The sequence below is a fragment of the Oncorhynchus mykiss genome, chromosome 7 (genome assembly GCF_013265735.2).
Source record: "Oncorhynchus mykiss isolate Arlee chromosome 7, USDA_OmykA_1.1, whole genome shotgun sequence".
Taxonomy (NCBI): domain Eukaryota; kingdom Metazoa; phylum Chordata; class Actinopteri; order Salmoniformes; family Salmonidae; genus Oncorhynchus; species Oncorhynchus mykiss.
The window spans coordinates 80,152,069-80,174,229 of NC_048571.1; the positions used below are offsets into that span (position 1 = coordinate 80,152,069).

The 22,161-nt window shown below is 41.5% G+C and overlaps 1 protein-coding gene across 1 annotated transcript; it reads right to left on the reverse strand.

The window, feature by feature from the left end:
- Positions 1-810: 810 nt before the first annotated feature.
- LOC110528575 (protein-glutamine gamma-glutamyltransferase 2-like) lies at positions 811-15,211 on the reverse strand. Its single transcript, XM_036984179.1, has 13 exons — positions 15,140-15,211; positions 12,747-12,917; positions 11,568-11,819; positions 10,188-10,306; positions 9,602-9,730; positions 5,727-5,904; positions 5,310-5,445; positions 5,114-5,223; positions 4,695-4,937; positions 4,124-4,414; positions 3,276-3,439; positions 2,725-2,858; positions 811-1,822 (listed from the first exon to the last, which is right to left on the reverse strand). Exons 1-13 carry the CDS (start codon positions 15,147-15,149, stop codon positions 1,630-1,632), a joined length of 2,130 nt encoding a protein of 709 aa, XP_036840074.1. The 5' UTR covers positions 15,150-15,211; the 3' UTR covers positions 811-1,629.
- Between the last annotated feature and the right edge of the window lie 6,950 nt (positions 15,212-22,161).

A 22,161-nucleotide genomic window follows, 5' to 3' on the forward strand; every position in this document is an offset into this window, starting at 1 on the left:
GTATTTTAGTGGGACATACAGCCAGATGCTTTGTATTTTAGTGGGACATACAGCCAGATGCTTTGGATTTTAGTGGGACATAATACAGCCAGATGTTTTGTATTTTAGTGGGACATACAGCCAGATGCTTTGGATTTTAGTGGGAAATACAGCCAGATGCTTTGTATTTTAGTGGGACATAATACAGCCAGATGTTTTGTATTTTAGTGGGACATAAGCCAGATGCTAACAGTGGCAGAAGCCTGTTTGGAAATCTTTCTTTCAGTGACAGACTTGAATTCTGAAAGAACAATAAGTTAATCAGGATATTTATGCAAGTTATGCATTTGATTTGATTTAACAATTTAAAATGCATTAAGAAGCCACACCAGTCAACAATAGACGTACCACAATTACATAGACTGTTAGATTTGTTTTCAACAATAATTTATACAGTAAGATGTACAGTAGGCCTGAAAATATTTCATCTTCATGTGTGACCAACCGGCTCGGTCCAATGTTGCAAAATTTGAAATGGTGTTTTTACATTGGATAAAAGTAGAGACTCAGAACTAGAAAGTGGTATATAATACACTACAATTGAGGAACAACGGGAAAGTAATTCTGCTTTAAAAGTTGATCAACTTGTAATCTCACTTTTGAGAAAATGGCCCTTGAATGTTTTGGTAAACCTACTAGGAGAGCTCTTCTTTGTCTGCACCCATTCAGCATCGTTCACACCCTCTTAAGCCTTAGTCCCGCCTATCTCTTTAAGGATTCACATGCGAGGCCATGTACTAAACAATAAGAACAATAAGTTAATCAGGATATTTATGCAAGTTATGCATTTTATTTTATTTGACCATTTAAAATGCATTAAGAAGCCACACCAGTCAACAATACATGCACCACAATTACAGAGGATTACATAGACAAAGTCAAGACTTGTTAGACTTGTTTTCAACAATAATTTATACAGTAAGTTGTACAGTAGGTCTGAACATGTTTCATCTTCATGTGTGACCAACCAGCTTGATTCAGTCTTTTGAAAAAAAATGTTTTGGGACATAGATAAAACTAGAGACTCATAATTAGAAAATGGTATATCATACACTACAGTTGAAGAACAATGGGAAAGGAATTCTGCTTTGAAAGTTGATAAACTTGTAATCTCACTTTTGAGAAAATGAGCCTCCTCAGTACTACTATTGAGGAGCTCTTCTTTGTCTGCACCCATTCAGTATCGTTCACACCCTCTCAAGCCTTTGTCCCACCTATCTCTTTAAGGATTCACATGTGAGGCCATGTACTAAACAACCAAAGATTTCAAGACTAAAGGCTGGTTTATACTACGTGTATCGACAGTTGTTGCGGTGAAATCATGAACATTCAATTGTCGTCCGATATCAAATTTGTTATTGGCTTTATGAAAATCTATAAACACAAAAACTACAGGCTGCATGACGTCAACAGTCTCGGGGTAAAAAATAGCAGAACTAGAAAATAGCTAATGGTTGAGTGTGACAAAATAGAAGCAGGACATTCTACCAGAGAATTATAGAACTCCGACACTGTCTCGTTACCCTAACGTTATATCCTAATTTGAAAATAAGGTATAAATTGGAAAAACTATTTGAGTTAGATTTATTCTCACAAGGGCTTTACTAACAACGGCAGTGGGGGGACAACACCGGTGAAGGGTTTGATGTACACATTGCAGCTTGCCTTAATGTCCCTGAATTGATCACAGTTGAAGCCGGCCACTAGCTTCTTAGGACCGGGTCTGTATGGGGTGAAGGGCATCTTCACACGTAGTCGTTGCCCTTGTTTTAGGAAAGGCATTCTGAGGAGACACGTGAAACAAATTATACCTCAAGGAAGCTTTAGATCTCTAAACTTCAACACACAAGGTAGTATAAAATATTTCAGATGGAAAAACCCTAAGCTTTAACCACATGAACAGCCCATGAATGCATGTACTTTCTAGTTCAGCCAAGAGCTAAATCATTTATTTTGGACAGACTACGTAACATAAATTGTATTGAATCATCTGTCAAAAGACTGTGATGCCATAACTAACAAGGAACTGTAGTTCCGGTGCTTTGGTGTCCTCACTAGATATCTGGACATATCGGGATTGGGTGGAGGTGGTGCTGAAAGTGTGGGCGTGGATTTCAAGCAATTATTTCAAGCTGAAATGTTTCAGAAGGGGGGATTGGCTGAGAGTTTCTGTTTAGGGGGCTGGTGACTTCACTAGTCTCATTAGTATCTTTTGTCAAAAATTTTCCTCCAGAACCTAATCAAGCATTCTACACAATTACCTGAGATGTTAGGTCTGGGTTTCCGAGATTAAGAGCTAAATTGTCAAATTGACGAACAAAGTTCTGGTTTGTAATAAAAACCTGAATCCATCCCACTTGGCAAAAACTGGGTCCACATCCAGGATTCAAATCTGGACACATTTCACAGGGCACAGACGTCAGTTCAACGTCTAGTTCAGATTTACATTTGGTTGAGTTATCAACTAATGTGAATTAAAAACCAACAAAAAAAGGTTAAAAGTTGACTTTTTGTAAATCCAATCAGTTTTCCATGATGATTCAACATCATCACACTGATTTTCTGGGTTGGAATTACATGGTAATAATGTTGATTCAACCAGTTTTTTCACAGTGGGATAGTTTCAGGTTTTATGACAAACTGAAACCTTGCTAGTAAGGACATCAGAGAAATGTCAGGGCCTACCTGGCTTCCATTGTTTCAGTCAGCAAGCCACTGCCGGTCACTGTTATGAAGCAGTCTCTTAGACCTTCGGATAGAGGGTTCTCAAACACAACCTCTGCCATCATGTCACTATACTGCAATTCAGATCCAATGGCCTAAAAGAGAACACACATTCGAATAAAAGCATTTGCTAAATAGTATATTATATCGGAACTATCACACTGAATAAACCCCATCTCCAGTTTAATGGCTGTTACTGATATTGCCGTTGTATTTAATAGATCAACTGTTCAGATGACAATTTAACACTTTAGATTTTCATCTTCACAACACGTTTATTCACAGGTCAACCGTTAATATCCTTGCAAATTGTTATTCTCGCTGCTAGTGTGTTTTCCACCTATAAATTAAAATGGTAACCCAAGAGTATGTAAAGACCCTTGGGGCTTGTTCACTAATGGCCCCAATGAATGTCACTCAGAGAAAGTTGAGCTGTTCTAAGTTGGTTATTGGAGTGGCTTAAGGATCTGACAGACTGCGAAATGACAATGTTGGGAATATGCTGTACTCACTTTGATGGTGAGCAAAGGGCTCTCTGGCACAAGGTCTTTCTCTGTGATGTACACTGCCTCACTCTTGTCCTTGTCTGTGACCACAGCCGAAACCTTGATGCTGTTGCTCTCCCGCATTTTCTCACCATACACAGAGAAGGGGATGTGGATGGGTATAGTTAGATCTGCCAACAGAGACAATGCATTTGATTGTCAAGGTATCACAAATGCTAACAGTCTGTGGTGTCCTCAGTACAACAGTAGCAACCCTAACATTCTGTGTCATCCTCAGTACAACGTTAGCAACCCTAACATTCTGTATCATCCTCAGTACAACATTAGCAACCCTAACATTCTGTATCATCCTCAGTACAACGTTAGCAACCCTAACATTCTGTATCATCCTCCGTACAACGTTAGCAACCCTAACATTCTGTATCATCCTCAGTACCACGTTAGCAACCCTAACATTCTGTATCATCCTCAGTACCACGTTAGCTACCCTTACATTCTGTAGCGTCCTCAGTTCAACATTAGCAACCTGACAGCCATAAGAGTAATTGTCAGTCGATTTGCTACAACGCTACGGCAGCTATACATGAGACTTTACAGCTTTGTTAAATTGACCAGTTAAACTCTAACTATATGCACTCCTGAAACACAACACCATCATTGAGATTGATATATGCGTCATACCAAGGATGTTGACAAAGAATCATGAAGGTGAAGAGCTGCAATGTGATCTTGGTTTTGTTAAGTGTTTCAGTTCTCTTTGTTCTGTGATGTAAATCCCTCCTTGTGTGCACTACTGTGTTACTTAAACATTGTAGGCCTACTCATGGAAAGACTTTGAAACATTTTCACTCTACCTTGGTTGGGAAGGAGCTTCTGTTCTTTCAATTCGGTCTGTATCTGGGAGGATGGGATCCCGTTGTATCTCATGGCCTGAACGTTGACATTGATCACTAGTGTCCGAGTTTCATTGTCGTTGCTGTTCAGTACAAGCTTGAGGTCGATGTCTTTGCCGCTGACCGGCTTGGTCAGCTCCACGATCTTCATGGAAACGCCAGGTTTGCCGTCATGGATCCCGTTTGAAATCTCTTTGGGTATGTTGACTTTTTTCACAGCTTGATTGTACACATTCCTCTCCTTTTCCGTGCCTGTTTGAAATGTGACATTTTGGATGAGTACCTGGTGACTCAAGCAGTTGCTCTCACTCACCTGGGAGAATTATCGTGACAGGTGGACACAGCACCTTTCTGACTCATCTCTTTAAAAAGTACAGAACTTTTTCCCAGACCAACCGTAGTTCTCAAATATATAAAATACACTTATACCGTTATGATAGGCATAACCCTTGTAACGCTGCATTATTTCCGTAATCAACTGATAACAGTTCAATCTTGATATAGTCAGACTCTCGGTTCATTCAATACCAACCCTCTGCATGTTTATAGTTGGCCGTGATGTCCACTCTCTTGTCGCTGCCCACTGCCTTGGTGCTGATGTTCTGGCCTACGGACACAGTGTCCGTGGAGATCTTTTTCTTGGAGCCGTCAGCGAACACCATCCAGGTTACACGGTCGGCGTTGACTTCGGCGAAGACAAAGGGCACATCGTATTTGAGGTCAACGTGACCCTGCAGTATGGCCTTGACTGGAGCAGGGCCGCAGCAGTAAACACCTGGCGGAGGGGAAGAGAAAACAACATGAGCGTATAACAGGGAGTTCCCTTCATGTCTCCCAGACCCAGGACACGAACTCAGAACCATCTGCACAATAACACAACATACAGTACATACAACCTCCAGAAGTGTGTTATGTAAGATGGTGTGAGATGAGATGGAAGTTGGACCGTACCAGTGCTTTTCTCCTGGGGGGTGGGGTCCACAGCCTGCCAGCCATCGTATAAGGAGCCTGCTGAGAGATCGGGCCGTCTCATCCAGGCCTCCACCCACACATGGTAGTTCCTGAGCAGAAACACCAGTCTTCAAAACTTCATGCTATTGGCATCACTCTTCATACTGTAGCCACAATGACCTCATGTTACACTTACCATACACTGTCGGGGCTCTGTTTGGGTCTGACTCCATAGTCGGAGAAGAAGTCGTCAATTGTCAGGTTTTTGTCGGTGTCGTGGGCTGACTGGAAGTTGGTAACCACTCGACATGGGATTCCCAAACACCTCAGTACTGACATGGAAATACATTTCAGGAATACTGGTTGACTAAAACAGCATGTTCAAAACATATTTGTTAACTAAAATAAACACATCAAAGGCATTGACACCAGCCTCTCTCCTCTGGTCAGAGGTGAATCGGACACAAATTGTGGGTAATCTTGCCATCCCTCTCAAAAACCAATCACAGCCCTGGGTCTGAGTGCATGCAATAGTCAGTGCTATTTAAATAACATGGTATTGATTGATTGACTAAAATAATAATTGAAGGGAGATTGGACAGTGATAGCCTACCTGTGCACATTACAGCGGCGAACACCCAACACTGGCCATACTTGACTGGATTACCACCATATTTGAGCCACCTCCTTAGTACCACCACACTGCCGTTCCAGTGAGTGGGGGACATGCCACCATCGTATTGACCATCCCACCGCCCCATCAGGACACCTCCGTCATCGTTAGCGTTGATCTGGGCAAGGAAAATAATGTTACAATTAGATTCCAGAACTCTCATTTGGCTGAGTGAATGTGTTTTTGTACAATCTAAAATGTAGTTGCTTTCCTGGATCTAGATTGAGCATAGCCTTGGACTAAAAAGCATGTTCAGTGTGGAAAGTTATTTTTAGTCTAGGACTAGATTTAATCTGGGTCTGGGAAACCAGTCCTATATGTGTAACAACACCTTAATTAGTGGCATTGGACCCATTTATAGAATGCCACTGTTACTAGTGGGGTTCAATAATGTTGTCTCTGTTACTAGTGGGGTTCAATAATGTTGTCACTGTTACTAGTGGAGTTCAATAATGTTGTCACGGTTACTAGTGGGGTTCAATAATGTTGTCACGGTTACTAGTGGGGTTCAAAAATGTTGTCTCTGTTACTAGTGGGGTTCAATAATGTTGTCACTGTTACTAGTGGGGTTCAATAATGTTGTCACGGTTACTAGTGGGGTTCAATAATGTTGTCACGGTTACTAGTGGGGTTCAATAATGTTGTCACGGCTACTAGTGGGGTTCAATAATGTTGTCACGGTTACCAGTGGGGTTCAATAATGTTTTCACTGTTACTAGTGGGGTTCAATAATGTTGTCACTGTTACTACTGGGGTTCAATAATGTTGTCACGGTTACTAGTGGGGTTCAATAATGTTGTCACTGTTGCTAGTGGGGTTCAATAATGTTGTCACGGTTACTAGTGGGGTTCAATAATGTTGTCACTGTTACTAGTGGGGTTCAATAATGTTGCCACGGCTACTAGTGGGGTTCAATAATGTTGTCACGGTTACCAGTGGGGTTCAATAATGTTGTCACGGTTACTAGTGGGGTTCATTAATGTTGTCACTGTTACTAGTGGTGTCCAGTAATGTTTTCACGGTTACTAGTGGGGTTCAATAATGTTGTCACTGTTACTAGTGGGGTTCAATGTTGTCACGGCTACTAGTGGGGTTCAATAATGTTGTCGCGGTTACTAGTGGTGTTCAATAATGTTGTCACGGTTACTAATGGGGTTCATTAATGTTGTCACTGACTACTTTGGTTCAATAATGTTGTCACTGTTACTAGTGGGGTTCATTAATGTCACTGTTACTAGTGCTGTTCAATAATGTTGTCATTTTTACTAGTGGGGGTCAATAATGTTGTCACTGTTACTAGTGGGGGTCAATAATATTGTCACTGTTACTAGTGGGGGTCAATAATATTGTCAATGTTAATAAAACAATAATGTTGTCATTAGCTAGGCTTTCCATCCAAGTGGCGACAGATATTAATGCAAATTTTTTTAAAGCATAAAAACAATAAGCGCGCATTTTCCCACCAGTGATGATGTTTCCATTAAATGTACTTTTCTTTCAGATAAGAGGTTGTGTGATGAGATAAAAAAACAAAAACATTTGCTGTTAAATTCATTGTGACTCGTTTCAAGAAACTTGGTGCATGTCGCACGTCACTACTTCACAGGAGCAGCATTTCAACATAAACATAATTTGTTTTTGGGCAGAAATTACTTCTAGAACATGTGAACTTTCATGTGCCTTAATTAGAAACTTGTATTCCATCCATAAATATGAATAAAATTGTTAATTTATGAGCCCAGTTGGTTTAGCCATGGAAAAAGTCAGGAACCTTCACGCTAGCCATGATTGGCTGAGATAATATATGGGCTGGACCTGAGTTTAGATTGATCTGCCATGTAGCATGCTTCTGTCTATGACATGAGCTGTTCAGAATGTGTTGACAGTCATTTCTACTGCGCCGTTTTTGATAGATATAATGTTAGCCTTTGAGAACTACAAAGGTTTTGCTACTAATCTCAACAACATTGATGTCCTGAATTTATCAGGCGCTATCGTCAGTAGGAAAAGTGATGGGCTACTTACTGCATACGTCACAGTCAGTGTGAACTGGAGTGACTTGACACAAATCTGGCCAAACAAGATGTAGCTAAAAACATAACCGAGTTAAATGTCTCCAGTCTGCCGTGAAGCATTTATCCATATATACGGGTAAGAGTCTAGCTACATTTCCCAGAAAAAGTTTTCTAATTTTGTAATAAAGTTGTTTTTGTTGCAAGTTAAAGCATACTGTTAGTTAGCTACTAAACGTTAGCTTGCTGGCTCGCTAGCAACGCTATGTATATGATCTGCATAGTAAATTTATTTGAATCAGAAAGCCATTTGCATTGCTAGTTGTACTCTATTTTTAGCTAGCTAACATTGAACCTAGTTTGTTAGCTTTAGCTACCAGCAGATTCATTCTACAGCTATGACAATGTTTGTATTGGTAGTAGTTTGAGTTGGGGTTATACTAGTTCATTGTTTAGCTAGCTACCTAGCTAGCTACATGTCTAAACAAAAGTCTCCACTTCGGCCATATCATTACATGACCCATCCATTTAGCAAGTGTGTCTGGGGGTGATTATGGCCATTAACTGTATTGACAATAGTGACCCATCCACTTAGCTAGATGTGGGTGAGGGGTGGTTATAGCATTTCTTTCACATGATCCATCAATTTAGACAAGTGTGTCTGGTAAGCGTCATCTAATAACAATTAAATATTTATAAAATATTTTTATCTGGACACTTTCTGTTTTTGATATTGCTACTATGCAAGTACACAAGTACTATAACTATACTGTTTACACCTTCTGTATCCTGTGCATGTGACAAATAAACAGATTTGATTTGATATAGCGTGTGTTTACCACATGGCCTCACATATGATCCATAAAGAGTTGTATGAGGCTAAGGCTTATGAGGGTGTGATATGAATCCATAAAGAGATGAATGAGGCTAAGGCTTATGAGGGTGTGAACGATGCTGAATGGATGGAGACAAAGAAGAGCTCTCCAATAGGTGTACCAAAATATTCAAAAGGCTATTTTCTCAAAAGTGGGGTTTCAAAGCAGATTATTTCCCCATTGTTCCTCAACTGCAGTGTATGTTAATATACCATTTTCTATCTCTGAGTCTCTACTTTTATCCAGTGTTTTTAAAAAATTATCTAATTTTGCTACATAAGATCGAGGCGGTCGTTACATTTTAGAATAAAGTTGCAATGTAACAAAATGTAGAAAGTGTCAAGGAGTCTGAATACTTTCCTTGCACATTCACCACCCTGTGAACTTCATCATTTATCTGTAGCCTAATAAACGGCATGCTTTCCCAATGAGTCGTAGTGGGACGACCACACAAGATGTCATTGCGTGATTCCAAGTTGATTCCAAGTTGATTCCAAGTTGATTCCAAGTTTACTTCAATATGATGGTTATTAAATCGATATTTGCGCATAAAAGCATTTCCACCAACATTTCTCTCATAGCTAATTTCTTTTAATTTTTAAATGTTACCCCTTTTTCTCCCCAATTTCATGGTATCCAATTGTTGTAGTAGCTACTATCTTGTCTCATCGCTACAACTCCCGTACGGGCTCGGGAGAGACGAAGGTTGAAAGTCATGCGTCCTTCATCCCACCTTGTCTAGCGCATTTTGTTTTGTCAACCTTCGTAAAGTTGACTGCCACATTTTCCATCAGCACTTTCATTAAATGTTTTATCTGACATGTACTTTACTCGCATAAAAAGGTTGGATGGAAACCTGTTTACTGTTACTAGTGGGGTTCAATAATGTTGTCACTGTTACTAGTGTGGGTCAGATCTCCAATCTTACCATGGCACTGACCACCCTACTGACATAGATGGGGTTGCAACGAGCAGAGAAGTCCTTGGCGGGGTCACTCAGACACTTGGGATTCACGTCAAGCAGCTTCAGGCAAATGTCCACTATATCGTCTTCAAACTGGAGAAACAATACATTAGGGCAGGTTACCTAGCAACCTACAACAATTTCTAAAATGTCTTGTCTATACTAACTTACAATTTAGTCACTTAACAGACGCTCTTATCCAGAGTGACTTACAGTATTGAGTGGATAAATGTTCGCATTGGTCTCCTGCGGTAATCGAAACCCACAACCCTTGAGTTGCAAGAGCCATGCTTTACCAATGGAGCCACACAGGACTCTAGCCAATCATGTAGACTAAGATAACGTGTGACACTTGGTCGGTTTCCTGGACAACAGATTAGTCCTGGACTTCTCCAGAGTAAAAATACTTTTGGATGGAGATTCTCCCATTGAGTTTGCTTTTTAGTTGAGGAATATATTTAATCTGTATCCAGGAAACAAACCCTATATGTTATGAGCAGCTAGCTAGTACTTTTCAACGGTACAATACTGTTTTGTTTGTTCTGTGTACCTGTCCGAAGTTCCACGCCATAGAGCTGATGTATTTGTCAGAACCTTTGTACACCAGGCCTTGTTCTCTCATCACATACTCCTGCCTCTCCTCCTCCTCAGGTAGATGCACCCAGTCCTCTACAGTCCGCAACAAAATACAGACGTTTTGAAACATCAATTATAAGAATTTGTTCCACTGACTTGAATGGTTAAATAAAGGATAAATAAAAAATACCCTTTCATTTAATAATAACAAATAACAATGTATCTGGACAATATTTTAATTGCGAGTAACTTTAACATGTTATCATGCTGTTACTGTGTTATGACCACTGTCTCCCATGCTAGAATGTAGTGTTACCAAGCTGTGTTACCAGGATATTACCAGGATGTTACCAGGATGTTACCAGACTGTGTTATCAGGCTGTGTTACCAAGCTGTGTTACCAGTATGTTACTAGGATGTTAGCAGGCTGTTACCAGGATGTTACCAGGATGTTACCAGGATGTTACCAGGATGTTACCAGACTGTGTTACCAGAATGTTACCAAGCCGTGTTACCAGGATGTTAGCAGGCTGTTTCCAGGATGTGTTACCACGCTGTGCTACCAAGCTGTACTACCAAGCTGTGCTGCCAAGCCTTTCTAATAGGATGTGCTACCAAGCCGTGCTAATAGGCTGTGCTACCAAGCTGTTACCAGGATGTGTTACCAAGTTGTGCTACCAAGCCGTGCTAATAGGCTGTGCTACCAAGCTGTGCTACCAGGCTGTGATACCAAGCTGTGCTGCTAGGCTGTGCTACCAAGCTGTTCTACCTGCGTGTGCTACCAGGCAGTGCTACCAAGCTGAGCTGCCAGGGTGTGCTGCAAGGCAGTGCTACCGAGCTGTGCTACCAGGCTGTGCTACCAAGCTGTGCTAATAGGCTGTGCTACCAATGAACTCATCACATGGTTTCAACAGCAATGCAACCATTTTGATATTAGAGAACAGCATTCATAACCACAGACTGTCATTCATATAATGTGGCTCTGGATGTTGTGGCCCATTGTTTGTATCTGTGTGTCTATTATGTCCCAAAACAGTTATGAGGCATCTTTCCAACCCATACAGAGACATGGGTTACAACAATCTCTGTAAAGTTAGCCATTTCCAGCTTTTAAACTGATAAGAACATTCAGGGATGCAGCATTTGACATCCCCTGGATACTGTATCAAATAATGACTGTGTGTTACCATGGCTGTATTGAATCATTCACCACATTTGTTGTCCTTTATGTGATTAAAAATATTAATTTATCACAGTTCTAGTTAAAATTTGTTGGAATGCTTTATACTTCATTATTTGTCCCAGAATGCCCCATGTGGGATAATTAAGTTGTTTTGAATTGAATTGTCTTTACCTTGGCACCAGGGATTAAACAGCAGAAGGAGCTTGCCCAGGCTGCTGCCCACTGAGGCGGTGGCGCTGGTCTTTACAGACAGGTTGTACTCTCCCACTGGGGCGTCTGCTGGGCTGGTGATGTCCAGGGTGATTGAACCCGCCGGGAGCACTGAGCCCTGGTGAACCTTGACCTTCCAGGAGGAACCCTTCCCACAGCCCTCAGGTACCCCAAACACTGACCTGGTCCCCAATGCCTCTGAAGGCTGGGGCCCTGGATGGAGAAGGGAGAATGTTGTGGGTTATGTTCAGTAGGAATGAAGTTGATGAAAACTTTCAGAAACAGTGATGGGAGTACAAAAAATGAGGAACACCTTCCTAATATTGAGTTGTCCCCATTTTCCCTCAGAACAGCCTCAATTCGTCGGGGCATGAACACTACATGGTGACAAAAGCGTTCCTCAGGGATTCTGGTCCATGTTAACGCCAATGCTTCTCACTGTTGTGTCAAGTTAGCTGGATGTCCTTTGGGTGGAGAATCATTCTTGATACACATGGAAAACTGTTTAGTGTGAAAAACCCAGCAGCATTGCAGTTCTTGACGCACTCAAACCGGTGCGCTTGGCACCTACTACCATACCATGTTCAAAGGCACATAAATCTATTGTTTTGCCCATTCCCTCTGAATGGCACACATACACAATCCATGTCTCAGTTGTCTCACGGCTTAAAAATCCTTGTTTAACCTGTCTCCTCCCTTTCATCTACACAGATTGAAGTGGATTAAATTAGGGATCATAGCTTTCACCTGGATTCACCTGGTCAGTCTATGTCATGGAACGAGCAGGTGTTCCTAATGTTTTATACACTGTGTATTTGTCCAATAAGATTCAATATTTTCTGTCAGCGTACCTTTGATGTCAGGAGCACATATACAGTACAAGTGGAGGTATCTCTAATCCTGTCAGTGGTGCAATTCAGTCTTTAGATTAGATTGAATTGACCCCAACTCAGGTATGTACAACATATACAAGGATTTGTTCTAATGTCATTATTACTGCATGTGTCTGTCTTGTCAAAGCCTAGATTCATCCTAGTGTGTTTTAGTCCAGGACTAACATAATCTGAGTCTGGGAAACAAATACAAACAGCACTAATAAATAGCAGCGATAAATAAAATGTTATATTCTAGATAGCTCACCTGTCTCCACCGTCAGCTCTAGTAAGTCTGTTGTGGGCCTGGAGGGGTCATGGAGTTCAAAGGTGACCAGGAAGGACTGGCCTCTCCTGACTATCAGTCTGTTCACTGAGATGTCATTGGTTTTGTGGGCTGTGTTGTTCTTCTCACAGTGGAGATCTATTTTACCAACGTCTGCAAGAAAGAAAGAAATTAATAAATATATAGATTTGAAACTGAATTATCCCTTAGTCAAAATCCTGATTTTAAATTTTTCCTGATTAATATAACTTTTTTTTTGTTGTTCTAGTGTGGGTGTCTGTTTCTGCATTTGTTGCTGTTGTCTTGCCCAATGTTTGTCACATTTTTGCCTGACAGCAACATAGCAGAAACAGACTGTCAGTTGAGCTAGTTTAAACCACTGAATAGTAAAAACACTTGTAGCCTATCACCATACAGAATGCATAATAAATATGCAGAAAGAAATAGGTGAAAGACCATAGACTTAGGAATTAGAATGTAATATGTTCTCTATGTAAAAGACAGCCTTGGGCCAGTATGAAATGGTATGAGGAACCTATGACAATAATTCAAGTGAAACATCTATTTTTCTAGTTTGCTTATGTGTTATCTTTGCCAGTGGTTCCCAAACTTTTTATATTCCCGTATCCTTTCAAACATTCAACCTCCATCTGTTACCCCCTCTAGCACCAAGGGCAGCGCACTCTCAAATGTTGTTTTTTGCCATCATTGTAAGCCTGCCACATACACACTATATGATACATTTATTAAACATAAGAATGAGTGTGAGTTTTTGTCACAAACCGGCTCGTGGGAAGTAACAAAGAGCTCTTATAGGACCAGGGCACAAATAATAATATAATAATTATCAATAATTCTGCTCTTTATTTAGCCATCTTACATATAAAACCTTATTTGTTCTTCAAAATTTGTGAATAACTCACCACGGGTTAATGAGAAGGGTGTGCTTGAAAGGCTGCACATAACTCTGCAATGTTGGGTTGTATTGGAGAGAGTCTCAGTCTTAAATCATTTTCCACACACGGTCTGTGCCTGTATTTAGTTTTCATGCTAGTGAGGGCTCACATAGGTACGTGGTTGCAAAGGGCATCAGTGTCTTAACAGCACGATTTGCCAAGGCAAGAAACTCTGAGCTCAGCCCTATCCAGAAATCTTGCAGTGCTCGTCTCTCAATTTTAAAAAAACATGTCAATACTTTGCCCCTTGATAACCAGCGCACTTCTGTATGTTGTAAAAGCGTTACATGGTCGCTGCCCATATCATTGCATAATGCAAAAAATACACAAGAGTTCAGGGGCCTTGCTTTAACACAGTTAACCATTTCCTCTCATGTTGTCCTGGTTTCCAGTGGTTTGCAGAAGAGGATGTCTTCCTTAATTGACCCTCCATAAACGTAACGAACATATACCAGGAGCTGTGTGAGTCTGTTGACTCATCCAGCTGTAACGCATAGAATTCACTGGCTTGTATGTGAAACAGTAAATGTTTCAAAACATCTCCAGCCATGTCACTGATGCGTTGTGAAACAGTATTGTTTGATAAAGTGATTGTCTGTATGGTTTTTGGGCTTTTCCCCCAGCATTGTCCCAGCCATATCCGCGGCAGCAGGAAGAATTAAGTCCTACACAATAGTATGGGGCTTGCCTGTCCTAGCCACTCGGTAGCTCACCATATAAGACGCTTCTAGCCTCTTCTTATTAATCGTATCTGTTGCGTTTATACATGTCTAACTACTCAAAAAAACTCCTGTGGCTTATTTTTCAAATTGTCATGTTTCGTTTCTAAATGTCTGCACAAGAGTGAAGGTTTCCCGCGAGAGAGAAACAGTTAATATAATTGGATGTTAATTATTTGACTAGGCTACCTGTATTTGACATTGTGTTGTTATTTCGCTGAACACTAGATGGTTGAATTTTATTTTTGGCAGTTAAACGAGGCTACTCAGGCAAGAAAAAAACCTCACCCAAATGAATAGCACCTTTGGAAAACATAAATGTACTGTTTGAAAATGTTATTTTTTAGTATTTTTTTTCTTTTTTTATGTGAATCACATTTCTTTTTTTGGCGTACCCCAATTTGGGAATACCTGATCTATGCATTACATTACAGGCCAACTTTGCATATTTTCTATAATGACTCATAAATAATAAAAGCTGTCAGAAATCATATTAATTTAACAGAAGAACAAACAACAACAAGGATGATCTTCCTTTGTAAGAAAATGTTCCATTCTACAAGTCAAGTCACCCAATTACCCATTCACTCTACTAAATTACCCTCTGTCACTAAACATGACATAGGCTACCTTGACAATGCAATATCCACATTTTTCAGCATCTGAAAAATCTTGCAACGAGCAGTGTTAATTGACTTACCAAAATCCATTGAAGCTGTCTCTCACGTGGTTGTGTTGTTAAGTGGATTCAGTTGCTTGTTGTAGTACTGCAGTAGTGTTAGTAATGAAAGGATGCCAGGGCTTTTAAAGGGAGCCCTACCCGTGTCATAAGAATGTCTCAAATTTCACACAGTTACAAATGTACACACCTTTTCTTACTTTCAGGAAAATGTGTCATTAGATAGTCATCATCACCACATCAGCGTCTACATGAAACCAGAAATGTGAGTTTATGTGCTGCGTTGAGATTGAACTGCCGTAGTTAGCACCCTCTTGACTGTTTGAGTTGTATTACATTGTTCAGTGTGTTTTTCTATCATATGGTGACTTTAACCACACACAATCAGCATGGCAGTGAACCAGCACCAGTGACTACTACTATCATGAGTGTCATCTTGAGGTTCAAAGGTGGTTATCCCACAGTACACTGATAGAAGACAGGAGACAGTCATCGTACATTTGGGATTGATATTATCACACAATTATCACACAATTTGAGCCTGCTCTGAGGTCGCCCCATTGGGGAGGGGATTTGTATTTACTGATAACCGAAACACAAATAATTGCAGTAGTCTGGTCTTTCTGGTTCCTCCCCTGTGTATAGGTGAAAATAGCTATTTAAAATTTTTGAGCAAGTGATCATAATCTTCATGCCTTTCAGACCTTAATGTCATTCCCCTTCAATGATTCTGGTTCAAATGGACATTTAGACCTCCTATTTGCCAAATTGGCATCTATTTCAGATCCAATCAGTGTATCTGTCAGTTGCCCAGAATACAACAGGTGTAAACAGTACAGTGAAATGCTTGCTTGGATTCTCTTCCTCAATGTTGCAGTGCTACTATGTCATATAAAATAAAAACACACAAAACATTTTTTAAAGTACAATGTATTGACATGCAGAATATATTAACATGTATGCAAGAGTATTGTGACTATCAGAAATGGACACTATTGAAACCTATATACATCTTGATTTCTACACAGGGCAAATGACACATCAAAGATGAATACTAGTCTCAGTCCCCTGTATACAGTGCATTCGGAAAGCATTTAGACCCCTTGACTTTTTCCACATTTTGTTACGTTACAGCCTTATTCTAAAACGGATTAAATTGTTTTCCCCTCATCAATCTACAAGCAATGCCACATAGTGACAAAGCAAAAACAGTTTAAACATTTTTGTGGGGGCAAATGTATAAATAAATAAAAACTAAAATATCACATTTACATAAGTATTTAGCAATTTACTCAGTACTTTGTTGAAGCACCTTTCACAGTGATTACAGCCTTGAGTCTTCTTGGGTATGACGCAACAAGCTTGGCACACCTGTATTTGGGGAGTTTCTCCCATTCTTCTCTGCAGATCCTCTCAAGCTCTGTCACGTTGGATGGGGAGCGTCGCTGCACAGCTATTTTCAGGTCTCTCCAGAGATGTTTGATCAGGTTCAAGTCTGGGCTGTGGCTGGGCCACTCAAGGACATTGATACTTGTCTTGAAGCCACTCCTGCGTTGTCTTGGCTGTGTGCTTAGGGTTGTTGTCCTGTTGGAATTTGAACATTCGCCCCCAGTCTGAGGTCCTGAGCGCTCTGGAGCAGGTTTTCATCAAGGATCTCTCTGTTCTTTAATCCGTTCATCTTTGCCTCGATCTTGACTAGTCTCCCAGTCCCTACCGCTGAAAAACATCCCCACAGCATGATGCTGCCACCACCATGCTTCACCGTAGGGATGGTGCCAGGTTTCTTCCAGATGTGATGCTTGGCATTCAGGCCAAAGAGTTCAATCTTGGTTTCATTAGACCAGAGAATCTTGTTTGTCATGGTCAGAGTCCTTTCGGTGCCTTTTGGAAAACTCCAAGCGGGCTGTCATGTGCCTTTTACTGAGGAGTGGCTTTTGTCTGGCCACTCTAACATAAAGGCCTGATTGGTGGAATGCTGCAGAGATGGTTGTCCTTCTGGAAGGTTCACCCATTTCCACAGAGGAACTCTGGAGCTGTGTCAGAGTGACCATCGGCTTCTTGGTCACCTGCCTGACCAAGGCCCTTCTCCCCCGATTGCACAATTTGGCCAGGTGGCCAGCTCTAGGAAGAGTCTTGGTGGTTCCAAACTTCTTCCATTTAAGAATAATGCAGGCCACTGTGTTCTTGGGGACATTCTATGCTGCAGAAATGTTTTGGTAGCCTTTCCCAGATCTGTGCCTCGACACAATCCTGTCTCAGAGTTCTACGGACAATTAATTTTACCTCATAGCTTGGTTTTTGCTCTGACATGCACTGTCAACTGTGGGACTTTATAGAAACAGGTGTCTGCCTTTCCAAATCATGTCCAATTGAATTTACCACAAGGGGACTCCAATCAAGTTGTAAAAACATCTGAAGGATGATCAATTTAAACAGGATGCACCTGAGCTCAATTTTGAGTCTCATAGCAAAGAGTCTGAATAACTATGTACTGTAGATAAGGAATCTGTTTTTTTTAATACATTTGCAAAAACTTGCTTTGTCATTATTAAGTATTGTGTGTAGATTGATGAGGAAAAAAATAATTGTATACATTTTAGAAAAAGGCTGTGAAAAAAAGTAAAGGGGTCTGAATACTTTCTGAAGGCACTGAATGCTGCCATGGTGCAACGGCAATGCATTTGTTTGATAGAACAGTTCACGACTACAATCATTTAAACGTTAAAGGTACTTTAAACGTGAAACTTTTTTACAACTTTTTTTAAAGGTACTTTAAACATTAAAGGTACTTTGTTCTCATCTCTCTGGTTTCTACTGTTATTCACCAATAAGCAGTGTCACATTCTGTCGTCCAGGTTGCTCAAGACATCTTATTTCCCCATCTCTGACTAATGTGATTACACCTTTTAGCTGCACCTTTTTTTCACTGGTTTATCTTGATTATAAATGTCAGTTCATCTACTTTTCTGCTTCTTGAGAATTTCATGAAGGAAGTCTTGCTCCTCGGAACCATTGCGATGTAGGAGAGGTCCGATGTAGGAGAGGTAGGCAAACGTCTGACTAAATGAACAAGGGGGAAACATTGTCTGTTATCAGGTTTTTGTTCCAACCCAACACTAACACATCTGATTCAAATGATCCGACTGCTCATGCGATTCAATCCAGAGTAGTTAGGAACTGGTGTGTTAGTGCTGGGCTGGAATAAAATGCTGTGTACACGGCTCTCCAGGACCAGGCTCTTGGCCATCTGCCCTGTTCTTGACATGCAGCTCTGGTCACGCATCCCCCATCCACGCCCTCCTTGCCTGGGCCCTCATGGCCGTGTTCTGCCTCACTTCCACCCTGCCCTCCACCCCACGGCTACAGCGACCCAGGTGGGCCATGTATCTCTGAGCGTGGGCACCGCAGTGCCAGGTGCGTAGCTGGGAGTCATGTTTCTGGTGGGCGAACAGCTCTGTCTCATCCAGGTGAGGCTTGAGGCGCACGCCTTGCGCACGCTCCTGCCAGTGGAAAAGGAAGAGCTGCCGGGTGCTCTTCCTCTGGCCCCAGCGCATGGCGGTTCTCAGAGCTGTCATGCCCTCAGCATCCTCCAGTTGGTGTGGGGCACCGCGCACCAGTAGCTCCTGGATGGACTGCAACTGCCCCTCGGTGGCGTGGAGGGCCCCACGCCCCGGGGGAGTCTGGCCCTTAACATGGGTCCCAACAGAGATGACAGGGTCACATTTGTTAGGCAGGAAGAAAGAAACCAGTCTGAAACAAGGAGGGACTGGCTTGACTTTTGCGAAACGTTTTCCGTTCATTTTCCGCCTAATTAACATGACCCAGGTGTTGTTAGCGTACCGGGAAAACCCTGTATCTCCAAAAAGTTAAATTGCCAGGAATTAAAAATAATAACAGATCTATTGCTATACATTAATTGAAGTTCACTAGGCAATTTAGAATTATTGATATTAATCCTAGAGAAATAGATTTTTTTATTACTGCTTGCTTTTCTGAAGTCTACCAACCTTGCCAGCAGGCATGCCAGCTAAGATAGTTACACAAGCTAGCTACTCTTACTTGGTTGATAGGCTGAATTGGCTTCTTGGAAGCTGGGAGATCGGGAACCAATCTGTGCTAGTTAAAGCCAACTTCATAAAATTGCTAAGTGGCTAGTAGTATAACAGTGAGTATTACATGTTTTTTTGTTAAATATCTGAGAGGGCACCTGCCCCTGGATGTCTACATTCAATTTATGTCAAAATAATATTCATCAAAATCACCCCAAGTGAGATACAAGGTTTTTCCAGTGTGCTGGTGATATCCAGATGTTTTGCCTCTGCGGTGGTGGGTACCTTGTTGGAGCAGGAAGCGGACAGCGGGCATGTGTCCACGGTGGGCACTGATGAACAGAGCAGAGAAGAGACGGTGAGAGAGCCAGGAGGGAGCTCCACTCATAGAACTCATAGCACTGAGATGGGAGGAACGTGGTGGTGCTGGTTTGGACATAACACTCTTGAGCTACATGAAATAAAGATAATTTATATTGGTGAAAAGTCTATAGAAATGTTCATCCTAAAAAAAGGGAAGAGTGAAGTAAATAAGGTCTACAGTTTGTAATAACAGCTGTGAGATGCTGTTTAGATGTGCAGTAATTACAGGCTAGCCACATTAGATCAAATAAGGAGGTGGATCTTTCAGCAAGTCTGGTAAAGAAATGAGGTATTGCTATTAGGTGATGATGGTTATTTTTTTTACTATGATCAATAATGACCTGAAACATAGAGAGTATCTGTGTAGGACTGCTGTAGACTATTCTAGGTTCTTCTTTCATGCCACATCACTTTGAATACATCCCCAGTAGCTGCAGCTATCACAAGCTCAGCCCATCCATCATAATGCCAGATCATCAGGGTAGCAGTAGTTCCAGGGATGATGTCATTACAGTGAATAGTGGTGTCGTCACATAGGTCACCTGTTGGGTGGAGAGAGTATACATTAGGTCTGGTCAGAGAAGCACATCATTAGATAATTAGTCTAACAGGAAAACCCTCAATAAAATGTTCACCATGACGGGCCTGTCACTGCTAGCCTACGTTTGAGATTTATAAGGTCCGTGATTCTAACTTTATTAAACCCAATAAAAATCAATTAATACATATCTAATCAATTAACCAACAACCAGCAAATGACATCAAAGGTATTTATTTTACCATTATCCAGGTAGCATACTCTCTGGAAGTCTGTGGGAACCACAACCACAAATTCCATGGCTTTTTTTAGCTCTCTGACTCTCATATTGAGGTGACAGTCGGGCACAACGAGCATCTCTCCCATTTTACACAGCCTGGCACCAAGACTGAACTTGACTTTGTTCAATGGGTCACGGTAAATTGCACTTTTGAGTCTCGGTACACTCTTTGAGTCGCTGTTGCAGTAAATCATCGCACGTTTGGGTCTCGGTACGTGAAGTGAAAACCTCTTCTTTGAGGTGTTAAAATGACACTTGCATTCATTATAATGATGTTTTCGGAGTGGACTTCTAGTGAACATTAGCGAGTAATATACTCGGAAGCGGTGGAGGGTGTCTCCACTGCTTCCGAGTATATTACTCGCTAATGTTCAGTCTCTGGATAATAATGTAGACGAGCTCAGGGCGAGAATCTCCATCCAGAGAGACATCAGCGATTGTAACATACTCTGTTTCACGGAAATATGGCTCTCTCGGGATATACTGTTTTTGTCCATAAAGCCAACTGGGTACTCAGTATCTGGTGCGGACAGGAAAAAAGCAGTCTCCGGGAAGAAGAAATGCGTGGTGTATGTTTCATGATTAACCACTCATGGTGTGATTGTGATAACGTACAGAAACTCAAGTCCCTTTGTTCACTCAACCTAGAATACCTTACAATCAAATGCCAACCATATTACCTCTCAGGAGGTATTCTCTTCGGTTATAGTCACAGTTGTGTATATTTCCCCTCAAGCCGATACCACGACAGCCCTCAAAGAACTTCACTAGACTTTATGCAAACCACATATCCTGAGGCCACATTTATTATAGCTGGGGATTTTATCAAAGCAAATTTGAGGAAAACGCTACCAAAATTCCACCAACACATTGACTGTAGCACTCACTCTGAGAAAACATTAGACCACTGCTACTCAGCTTTTCGAAATGCCTACAAGGCCCTCTCCCGCACTCCCTTCGGCAAATCTAATCACGACTCGATTTTGTTCCTCCCAGGAAGTACCCGAGCTAAAACAGGAAGTACCTGTGCTACGGACTATTCAACGCTGGTCTGACAAATTGGAATCCACGCTTCAAGATTGTTTTGATTACGCGGACTGGGATATGTTCCGGGTAGCCTCTAAGAATAACATTGAAGAATACACGGACACAGTGACTGATTTTATCAGGAAGTGTATAGGAGATGTTGTACCAACTGGGACTATTAAAAACTACCTTAATCAGAAACCGTGGGTAGATGGCAGCATTATCGCAAAACTGAAAGTGCAAACCACAGCATTTAATCATAGCAAGGTGTCTGGGAACATGGCCGAATACAAACAGTGTAGTTATTCCCTCCGCAAGGCAATCAAACAGGCAAAACGTCAGTTTAGAGAAAAAGTGTCACAATTCAACAGCTCAGACACGAGACGTATGTGGCAGGGTCTACAGACAATCACGGACTACAAAGGGAAAACCAGCCATGTCGTGGACACCGACGTCTTGCTTCCGGATAAGCTAAACACCTTTTTCGCCCCCTTTGAGGATAACACAGTGCCACAGCGCAACCAAGGCCTGTGGGTTTTTCATTGACTATAGCTCAGCATTCAACACTATAGTACCCTCCAAGCTCATCATTAAGCTCGGGGCCCTGGGTCTGAACCCCGCCCTCTGCAATTGGGTCCTGGACTTTCTGACGGGCCACCCACAGGTGGTGAAGGTGGGAAACAACACCTCCACTTCGCTGATCTTCAACACAGGGGCCCCACAAGGGTGCGTGCTCAACCCCCTCCTGTACTCCCTGTTCACCCAAGACTGCGTGGCCACGCACTCC

What these genes read in the sequence shown, in the direction of transcription:
- LOC110528575 (XM_036984179.1), bottom strand. An exon ending in GTTTAATCCCTGGTGCCAAG is followed by an intron (nt 10,307 to 11,567) that starts GTAAAGACAATT and finishes TGCGGACTGTAG; the next exon opens with AGGACTGGGTGCATCTACCT. An exon ending in TGGCGTGGAACTTCGGACAG is followed by an intron (nt 9,731 to 10,187) that starts GTACACAGAACA and finishes TTGTTTCTCCAG; the next exon opens with TTTGAAGACGATATAGTGGA.